This window comes from Osmerus eperlanus, chromosome 19, assembly GCF_963692335.1.
Source record: "Osmerus eperlanus chromosome 19, fOsmEpe2.1, whole genome shotgun sequence".
NCBI classification, from domain to species: Eukaryota; Metazoa; Chordata; class Actinopteri; order Osmeriformes; family Osmeridae; genus Osmerus; species Osmerus eperlanus.
This window is the reverse complement of record NC_085036.1, coordinates 2,473,910-2,484,758: the sequence shown is the minus strand read 5'-3', so window position 1 is coordinate 2,484,758 and position 10,849 is coordinate 2,473,910. Positions and strand designations below refer to the sequence as shown.

At 41.3% G+C, this 10,849-nt stretch overlaps 1 protein-coding gene across 3 annotated transcripts; it reads left to right on the top strand.

Moving 5' to 3' along the window:
* The first annotated feature begins 148 nt into the window (after positions 1 to 148).
* Positions 149 to 10,842, top strand: hyou1 (hypoxia up-regulated 1). Of its 3 annotated transcripts, none has more exons than XM_062486148.1 (24): positions 149 to 328; positions 1,471 to 1,543; positions 1,805 to 1,898; positions 2,118 to 2,196; positions 2,375 to 2,529; positions 2,769 to 2,845; positions 2,952 to 3,133; positions 3,238 to 3,353; positions 3,991 to 4,177; positions 5,000 to 5,134; positions 5,256 to 5,338; positions 5,622 to 5,754; positions 5,900 to 6,087; positions 6,287 to 6,425; positions 6,561 to 6,618; positions 6,719 to 6,795; positions 6,977 to 7,165; positions 7,542 to 7,723; positions 7,872 to 7,959; positions 8,143 to 8,399; positions 8,546 to 8,630; positions 8,740 to 8,989; positions 9,120 to 9,221; positions 9,431 to 10,842. In XM_062486148.1, exons 1-24 carry the CDS (start codon positions 164 to 166, stop codon positions 9,478 to 9,480), a joined length of 3,144 nt encoding a protein of 1,047 aa, XP_062342132.1. In that variant the 5' UTR covers positions 149 to 163; the 3' UTR covers positions 9,481 to 10,842. The 3 variants fall into 3 exon arrangements, with proteins under 3 accessions (XP_062342132.1, XP_062342130.1, XP_062342133.1); XM_062486146.1 differs by having other exon boundaries at positions 7,539 to 7,723; XM_062486149.1 differs by lacking the exon at positions 149 to 328 and adding an exon at positions 335 to 543 and having other exon boundaries at positions 7,539 to 7,723.
* Positions 10,843 to 10,849: the final 7 nt, after the last annotated feature.

Sequence of the window (10,849 nt, the reverse complement as noted above, 5' to 3'; positions counted from 1 at the left end):
AGGCAATGTTAATACGAAACGAAATTAAAGATGTGAGATGAAACATTAAGGTACATAATATTGTATGATCAACATGACGAGTATTAACACAAATGTCTACAAATGTGGGGATTTGTGTCATGTCATACATTTTACGCCTATTCATTTAACGTGGACCTATGACATGAGCAATCCTTTTTTTGCACTTAACACTTTGCACGTGGACCTATCACCAACCGGTGCGTGCGGCAAAGAAGGCGGGTTCTGCGGGGTGGAGGGTCATCGCTGCACTCGCGGTACAACGGATAGTGTGGATCCAATAAGATCACGCCGCGTTCTGGGCCCTATGGTGAGAGCAAGCCGGTGATAACAAGGGAAATCCAAAACCTTTATTAGTGCGACTCTGACCCGATTTTTGGATCGAGCGAAAATAGTGAACTGTACCACGCAGACCAGTCAATCAAGAATAGCTGCAACTACTGAATGTTATTCTCGTTTTAATCACGTGTAAAATAGGTAGCTAGCTAGCCAGCTAACCGCTCAATTTACTGAACTGGCTGAATGGTAAGTTGAGTTCTGTCATGCCGTTATCATCATTGCATTTGTTAGTAGATAGGCTACATTTCCTTGATTCAGGCTTGATTTTTGTTATTTATCTCGAACGGTAAAGCGATTCAGGTTGTCATTACAAGTGATCTAGTTTCATACAAGATAGATGGCAACTGTTTTTGCAAACATTTGCATTTAAAGTGCTGTCTTTAATAAAGGGATGTTCTTAGGCCAGTGTTGGCTTTATAAAAACGTGTTGTTCCAACATGATGTACCTCTACTTAGACATTTCTAGCACAAACGTAGGGTAACTCCGCCTTAAGTGATTGCTGTCGCATCACCTGTGTTTCAATAACGTTAACATGCATACGTCATTGGCTCTAGACGTTTCTACACTCTTATAGTGCCCTTTGTTGTATTGCAATAGGCATGCTATAGGGCCAAGTTATCCTACCAACTTACTCACAGGTTTATTTGCCAATGAAAATGTATTGGTAAACGTTTGTCTATGTCTGTCATTTCATCATGTTTACTCCCCAATGACCCATCAGCTATCCTGCTGGCTAATTGAGACAGCCGAATAGGACGAATTAGGTTAGCTACAACAGCTGCATTAATGGCACGTGTGGCTTCGTACAATCTGGTGGGCGGGATCAGGCCAAAGGAGGTCTATTGCACGTTACCTATTACAGGACATGACACTATAAGCACCAGAAGAACATCAGTACACTGTCACCCCCTAGAGTCGAAGATGTTGGTAACAATGTCAATTCGATTATCTCAATAAACTATCTCGCATGCTCTTTGATGTGGAATCGTTTCTCCAACCTTTATCAAAAACACTCAAAGGGATGGAAACGTCTAGGTGTATTGTATGCATCTTCAGTTCCGTCAGGGATTGCCGTTTCGGAGCATTCAATGTTGTGCTTAAATTTTTTACAGGTAAAAATGGAGAAGATGATGACTGTATGTGCTCTCATGTGCCTTGTTTTGGCATTGCTGCCTTGTCACACAGGTATGACAAGTATATTATCATTAAAAACAATTTACAACACATTTTACCTATCTTTATTGACTGACTTGAGCTGGTATCCCATGTTTGAATATGTATACATAATGCAATTAATATTGTGACTAATCATGTTAACTTTTTGCACTACATTTAACAACTCATAATTATAATTTGCATTGTTTCTTGTACATGTGCAACTCAGACATTTTCATTATCTCTTATTTTTCCTCTAATAGTATATCTTTCGTTGTAACTTATTTCCAGCCTCTGTAGCAGTCATGTCGGTCGACTTGGGTAGTGAATGGATGAAAATAGCAATAGTTAAACCTGGCGTGCCAATGGAAATTGCACTGAACAAGTGAGTGTGTTACCATATTAAAATGTCATGAAATAAGGGTCTGCACTAGTAGCAAGTGTTTTTTTCCTTTTCAGAATACTTGCTGTTGGTTTATTCAAATATTGAGTTGCTGGTATGCTAATGTAGCCTAGTTTGTGATACTCAAGAATTTGGTCTTTGCTAAATCATCTTGGATCGCTCAATTGATTTAAATGGTCTCTTTTCCCTTAATTGTCTAAGGGAATCGAGAAGAAAAACTCCAGTTGCTGTGTGTTTGAAAGAGAATGAGCGACTTTTTGGAGATGGTGCATTAGGAGTGGTAAGATATTTTTTTTTTTTAACGATTTTGGAAAACTAGATTCAAACCTTTTTTTAATTAAATGTGTGGTTCAGTCAAAGTATTACACTTTAAGCTTAAGTCTGTAATATTTTTTCCACTTTGGTCTGAAATAAAAGTAAACATCTGTAACCAAATATTCTTTCTCTTTTCTCTTCAGTCTGTGAAGAACCCCAAGTTTGTTTACAGACATCTTCAGTCCCTGCTAGGTAAGAAGCATGACAACCTCCAGGTGGCGCTCTACCAAAAACGTTTTCCAGAGCATCAACTACTAAAAGAAGAGAACCGGGGTACCGTTTACTTCAAAAACTTGGAGTAAGTTTTATTTGACCATTTTCACTTGCCTCAATTTCAATTAGCAGTTTCTGTCTTCTATCAAATAAAAAACTATTGAAAAGACAGGACTGCATGACTTTGACATGCATCATCATAATGATTAAGAGAAGAAATGGTGCTTGATGGCTAAACAGGGTCATATGGAATGTGATTATAGTTGGACAGTTTAAGAGGCTTCAGTAATGTTAACTTGCTATTATGTGGTTTCTGTCCCACAGAGAGATGCAGTACACACCAGAGGAGCTGCTGGGGATGGTTTTGAACTATTCATGTAGCTTGGCTCAGGACTTTGCTGGTTGGTTTGTTTTACAGAATGCCGTTATGTGAGTAGAAACCCCCGTATGCAGAAGTAGGACAACCACACTGACAAGTTTTTGTTTTTTGAATTTGTCTTTTCACAGAGCAGCCCATTAAAGATGCAGTTGTCACCGTTCCAGCCTTTTTCAATCAGGCAGAGCGTCGGGCCGTCTTGCAGGCCGCCCAGATGGCAGGGCTGAAGGTCCTTCAGCTCATTAACGACAACACAGCCGTGGCCCTGAACTACGGAGTGTTCCGGAGGAAAGACATCAACAGCACAGCACAGGTGCGCTTCTACCTTCACTAACAAACTTGCATGGTCAAATAAAAGTTTCACTGCCAAATTCCAGTTGACCCAAGACTCTCCCTCTATTTCTCTCTCTCTTCTAGAATGTGATGTTCTTTGACATGGGCTCTGGCAGCACAGTGGCCACCATTGTCACTTACCAGACAGTAAAGACCAAAGAGGCAGGCGTTCAGCCACAGCTGCAGATCCGAGGTGTAGGGTGAGTCAAGGCAGTCTGTAGGTAGGCCAACACTGTTACGATATGTTCTCAACACACCATTTATGCACTCGCCTGTGCAACCCCCTACACCTACTCAGACCAACAAAAAAAGCATATACCATATATGTTTTTTTTTATGTAATCAATTTTAGGGATGCACCGATATGGAAATTCTGGCTGATACCGATAACTTTATATTTGGAAGCCGATAACCGATATGCTGATAAATACAAAGCCTGAGTCTGAATACAGAAACAAAAGGCAACCAAATAATGGCTTTTATTAAAACCTTAAATGCACAAAACATCTAGATCTTTCTTTTACCAAAATGAACAGATTTCTTACATTTTACAATTATAGATTCCCATGGCCGACTCTTTTATAAAAATAAAATATATTGCTTTTAATTTATCAACCACATTTTCTTATCGGACCAATAATAATAACAACACTGAAAATAAACATTTATCGGCCTAAACCAATCTGGCCGCCAATTATATTGTGCATCCCTAATAATTTTTGCATTGTAGTGACGACCTTCCCCATGAACAATAAAATCGCCCAGCGTCATGAATCAGAACTGTTGCCTCCTTTTTGTATATGCACCCACCCAGCCTGGCTTTGGTGTCATCCACAGGTTTGACCGCTCACTTGGGGGCTTTGAGATGGAGCTGAGGCTTAGGGACCACCTGGCCAAGCTGTTCAACGAGCAGAAGAAGAGCAAGAAGGACGTACGGGAGAACCACCGCGCCATGGCCAAGCTCCTTAAGGAGGCTCAGAGGCTGAAGACGGTGCTTAGTGCCAATGCTGAATTCATGGCCCAGGTGAATTGTTGCGTGATGTCCCTGGTGTTAACCTCTCCCCTCTTGAGCCTCCATCCCTTTATCCTGCTTCCAGCTGTCCTGCTTTATTCCTCTGCTATTTGGTGCTCTGTAATTTTTCAGGAAAGGCTTACAGTGAATGGCAGGCATTGTGCATTCGATTCCCATCTGGACTTGGATGTTTTCAACACAACTGGATTTGCTGCTATGATATTTTACAATGTAACTTGGATTGTGATGTATGGGAGACATACTGTTTTGTGTGGCTGTGTATTGGTATAAATATATGCCCTTCTATGGGCTGGCAGGATTTGGGTAAGGTGCATTTAGAGTAGCACGTTTTGATACCACAATACCTGTCTGTCTTCCTGTCTCCTCCCATGCAAGCATTTTGCTTAAGCTGCTGCTGCAGTAAACCGACTGAGCTCCAGCTAATGGGCTCTTTATCTAACAGCCAGTTGGTGGCACTGAAGAGAACACTCATTACTGAAGTGGCTCAGTTTGGGTCAGCAGTAGTAATGAGTAGCTGGATGTTAAATGTTTTTTGGAGTAGCGACTGTAGAAAGACTGACAGAGTGGGGTGATGGTCAAGAAGAAGGAGCAGAGCTTTTGTACACCAAACCTTTCCCAAATAAGGGCAGAGTGCACATGGTACATTCTCTGTTGGGAAAGGTTAAGTGCATACTATATTTTTCCTAATGAAACAGCAGTATTTTTATATTACTCATTACTGTATGCTTAGGAGACACTTGGTGAAGAGTTGTGTGGTTTTCTTCAGCTGTCTGCGTCCTTTGCGTACTCATCGCTCCTGTATGAATGTTTCAGGTGGAAGGGCTGATGGATGACATCGACTTCAAGTCTAAGGTCACCCGTGTGGAGTTTGAAGCCCTGTGCACCGACCTGTTTGAAAGAGTGCCTCACACTGTGCAGGAGGCTCTCAGCTCTGCTGAAATGTCCCTGGTCAGTCAACTCTCCATCCTAGTTGTCCTTCCTAGCTACCATTTGATTAAATCTGAGCAAGTTGTCACCAGATCAACAGTTAAGTGAATGAGGCTTATTACGTGCCTTCCTGACCCAACAGGATGAGATTGAGCAGGTCATCCTTGTAGGTGGAGCCACCAGAGTGCCCAAAGTTCAGGAGGTCCTCCTCAAAGCTGTGGGCAAGTAAGTGTTGATCAATATGCCATAATGGCAGAAGGGTGCAGATGTTGACTGTACATAGAGGGAAGTTGTGTGAATCCAATCATCTAGTTATTACACTTTGGACTTTGCACATTGGATGTAGGAACTGCATATATTGTATTTCATAAACTATAGGCTTGTGTTTTTTAATGGATTTGTATTATTGACCAGAAATGCCGACATGGGATTTGACATTTAACCAACCACAGTGGCCTGTTTTCCCTCGTATGGTTTTGTGCTTACTGTGTGTTTTGACTTTTCTCAGAGAAGAACTGGGAAAGAACATCAATGCAGACGAGGCAGCAGCCATGGGGGCTGTGTACCAGGCGGCTGCTCTCAGCAAGGCCTTCAAGGTCAAACCCTTCCTTGTTCGAGATGCCGCAGTGTTCCCGATTCAGGTAGTGCAGGCCGTCCTCGTTTCACCATATTACATTCAACTATCAGCCACTGTGTACCACAGTGCATTTCAGTCATGCAACAGATTTTAAAAGCATTAGCTGTTTGGATTCACACAAACCTGGCAACATCTGTCTGTCTCTCAAGGTGGAGTTCACTCGCGAGTCGAAAGAGGAGGACGGAAGCAAGAGCCTGAAGCACAACAAGCGTATCCTGTTCCAGAGGATGGCGCCCTACCCCCAGCGCAAGGTCATCACCTTCAACCGCTACACCGATGATTTTGCCTTCTACATCAATTATGGAGACCTAAGCTTCCTGGGGCAAGAAGATCTCAGGTACATGAAGATATAAACTGAGTGATGTTTTGTAGTTTTGACATGAACAATATGTAAATTTGCTGTTTGCACATGAAGTTCACTCCATTTTAGTACTAGTCAGCTTTCGTAGCAATTTTTAAATATTAATACCTCTTATCATTCAAATATAAAAAATTCAAAACGTCAAACAACCTCCATCTTGTCAATGTTCATGCAGCGTGTTTGGTGCTCTGAACCTGACCACAGTGAAGCTGTCTGGGGTGGGCAGCAGCTTCCACAAACATGTTGATGCAGAGTCCAAGGGCATCAAGGCCCACTTCAACATGGATGAGAGTGGAGTCCTTCTGCTAGACCGGGTCAGTGATGTAGCTTAGTAATTGAAACATTTTTACATTACCACACAGGCACCTTTTCATTAATTACACAAATAACATGAAGGATCTCCTCCTTTTGGGGTTTGGACAATTTTGAAGTTTTGGTTGCTGTTTTAGGTTGAGTCCGTTTTTGAGACTATTATGGAGGAGAAAGAAGAGGAATCGACACTGACAAGTAAGTTTGGTGCTTGTGTAAAAGGCAAAATAACAATGAAAATGGCCTCCCTTCATTTGATTCTATTTATAACTGCTCTCCCTTGTTTATCTGTGTCTAGAACTGGGAAATACCATCTCTAGCCTTTTTGGAGGGGGGACATCAGAACCAAACGCAAATATGACCGAGCCAGTTCAAGTAAACCTTTTACTTTCTCAATTTCTCATGCTTGCTTCTGCAATGTACATGTTGACACTTAAGTGCATGTGCTAGCAGGATCTCAACATTACTTGCAGAATTCCCTACCATCAGGCAAACAAAATGTTCCAATTTCTCAGCTTTTTCTGTATTGCAATATGATATATTTCTCCATCTCCAGGATGAGGAGGAGGTGCCTCCAGAGCCTGGGAAGGAGCAGGAGGAGCAGGGCAAGACGAAGGAGGAGGCTGGTCAGGAGGAGAACCAGGAGGTCAAACGGGAGGCTGAGGATCAACCTTCAGATGCACTGGACACGGATAAGGAGAAGGCTGAAGAACACGGAGCCAATGGGAAATCTGGAGATCCTCAGGTGAGCAGACTGTTCAAGTTCAAGTCTTTTATTGTCAGATGCACAGAACAACACAAGGTCAGACTGGGCACTGAAATTCTTAGGACAAGACAACGCAAGGCAACCTGGCATAACATGACATATGTACACAGAACATAGATTACATCTATGCTAAATAAGTAAACCTTCTAAATATACAGATAATATTCTATACAATATACTAAACCTCTAATACACATAATAACCTATACTAACCTTATAAACCTATTCTAGGTGTACATTTATCAGCCGTCTTGTTATCCAAAATCATGCATAAAGTATGAAGGAGGAGGGGGTGGCTTTTGCTCCCAGAAAGCAAATGGAATGCCAAAGACGCTAATTAAATCCCTTAAAGCAGGATGAAAAGGAAGGTGACAAAACAGAAACCAAGGAAGAGGAGAAAACTGCAGAGGAAGAAGCAGCTGAGAAGAAAGTCAAGTCCCAGAAGAAGGCCAAGATCTCTGAAGAAATTACTGTAGAACTGCTGGTCAACGATATCGTCAACCCTACCCTCGACCAAATCGACACCTCCAAGAAAAAGTATGCTGCTTGCAATCTCATTTATGAAGGAAAAATATTTCTTCCATTGCGCTAGGATTGCTCAAACTCGATGATCTGAGCTGCGTTTTTGTTCTTTTAGGGTTATGGTAGTTTGAGAATTTTAACAGATGTTCTGTTCCCTTTCAAGGTTACAAGACCTTACTGACAGAGACCTGGAGAAACATGAGAGAGAGAAGATGCTGAACAGTCTGCAGGCTTTCATCTTTGAGACACAGGTAAAGATCCTTTTTTAAAGTTTCTTGTTGACCTCAGTCATCTGAAACGGTGGAAAAGTTCAATTAGAATCAATAAAAAAAAAAAGGAACCCACTGATCAAGTCCTAGGGTTGAGGGGTATGGTAGTGTTTAAATTGGTCTATATGGGGCACCCCGATAGTGTGACTTGTACCACACCTGTAGGACAAGCTTTACCAGGACGAGTTCCAGGCGGTGGTGTCTGAGGAGGAGAAGGAGGAGATTTCAGCCAAGCTAAGTCAGGCCTCTGAGTGGATGGATGAAGATGGCTATTCGGCTGCTACCAAAGAACTGAGGGAGAAACTGTCAGAGTTGAAGAAGCTGTGCAAGGCCATGTTCTTCAGGGTGGAGGAACGCAGAAAGTGGCCTGACCGGCTGGCTGCCCTGGAGAGCATGCTCAACACCTCTTCCTACTTCCTCAGGTGAGGGCCCCGGTGGTTGCCATCATTGTGATCTCACCAGGGTTTGAACAAGGCAATGGAATACTCTTAAGGGATTGCTAGAGTTTTGATGAATTGTATATGGTCATGTTTGAGATCTGACATGATAATTTACCTTATCTTTATAGGAGTGCAAAACTCATTCCTGAGGATGACCAGATCTTCAGTGAAGTTGAGCTGAAGACTTTGGAGAAAGTCATCAACGAGACCACAGTACAGTAATTCTTTTGTGTGGCTTATTCTATTTCTGTACACGTGTTGTGCATTGTTATTCAACCTTTGAAACAGAAACCAAGCTATTTTAATCTCTTCTTGCTCACAGACATGGAAGAATGACACTGTGGCGGAGCAAGACAAGCGTTCTCCCACAGAAAGGCCTGTCCTGTTGTCCAAAGACATTGAGTCCAAATTGGCCTTGCTGGACCGCGAGGTAAACTATCTGCTCAACAAGGCCAAGTTTGCTAAGCCCAAGGCCAAGCCTAAACCCAAGAACAGCACCAATTCAGAAGGCAGCAAAGCTAACGGTACTGCAGAAGAGAAAGTAATTCCTCAAACGGAGGAAAGCACAAAAGGTGCGTGGGGGCATTTTTATGAGTATTCCGAGTTATGTATGTGCTAATTGTAAACTTCACTTTTTGTGTATTTTATTATTTAATTTTAAGTGATTGACTATATTGAAATTATCCATCTGACATCCAACAGAAAGTGTTGTGCCACCGGTTGAGGAGACATCCACCGAAGAGACTATCGGACAGGATGCAGAGCCAACCATACAATCACAGATTTTGGATGAAACGAGTACAGGTACATCTGCCATGGCAACAGGTTTTGCCATAGGAACTGTCTGCATATGTGCACTGCTGTATAGTCTTACAATAACTCAACAGCAGTGTGCAGTGGTTGGAAAGGACAATTTTTTTGTAGTTGTGATGTATCGTTTAGCCTTTTGTTTTAAATCTATCCAAATGCGTTTCCAGCTAAACAAGTATCATTTTTTTAATTTCAATTCACAGAAACACCTGAGAAAAAACGACCCGAAAACCACATAGAGGATGAATTATAACAGCTGGAACTGAAAGGAATCATTTTGTTGTATTTATTGACCATGTTAAGTTGTTACGTTTCTTCTGTGTTTTGATTTCGTTTTGCCCCTCCAAAAAATAGTAATAATAACTTAGAAGTGGGAATGTATCAGACTTTGAGACATTTTGACCAGTCTTACACCCGTTATCCCACCACCACCTCCTCCTGTTTCATGTTTTGTTTTGCTTCCCTTGTCTGTGATGCTGTGCTGCAGAGCACTTACAAACCCTGGAAAACCAGCAAATGAAATCAACCCCAATAGCTCCTTTTTGTGAGTCACACCATTGTCTGAAACTAAGGAATTTCAAATACTGTTAGTTTTATTTATTATCATACATTTTCATACAGCAACATATGTTTGTCCAATACAGCTGCATCTTGCATACTGTGTAAAAAAGGACCAACTCCAATTAAGTGCAGCAGTGCGTTACATGTTCTGGTCAAAAAGGGTTGTCTTCATGTGCTGTTATCTTCAAAAGTGTCTTTGGTTCACAAAGGGCAAATGGCTATTGTGCAGTTTTGTATAATTCAAAGCCAATTTGTATATCTTGGAGTGATAATGATGCCACTGCTGGAAGAGAAATGGTTTGTCATAAGAAAGAAATCCTACAGAATGCCTTGAGGTTTCTTACAGTACATGTCGGGGTCAATTTTTTTTATGAATGCTACGTTGTTTTTTCTAAAAGAAAAAACGAACAAATCTCTCAAATTTGATATAAAGTGACAAGGTTTGGCCATGAAAATAAAATTGATACTGCCAAGTTATTGCTTACCCAGTTGGAATGTACCTTCCAATTGGAATGAGCTTGGCTATGACAAACCCACCCTCAACTCCTTGTTGCTTGTAATTTTTCTGTCTTTTCCTCCTGATACAGTTTAGATATTTTCCCTATTTCAATTACCAATTTTGAGTTTAAGATTTTCAGTTTGAACCTTTAGGACTGCTGTACTGACAGGAAAATAACCAGATGGTTATCATGCCTCATGAGCTGCTTGGCCCAAGAAGTGCAGTTAGTTTTTGTTTTGGTATTGCTTTTTGCTTTCAACTTTTGGCCTACCTTTGCCCTTGGGACAAATCATCAGAGGTTGGATCCTTGGATCTTGACCTTAAATGAAAGGAAATGGATGACTGACTTGGATGAGTAGGCATGTTCTGGGTTGTTTACACTAACAATTTGACAATTTAGACCAAAACAGTAAATATTGAAAATAAGTGCCCAGTAAATATTGAACTTGTTTCACCTCAGATGGCTGGATTGTGAGCAGAAGACAATACTTTATTGGGAGTGGGAGATGCCAATGTTTTCTTTCTAAAATGTTAATAATAAAGGTTTTGTTTTTATGTCTTT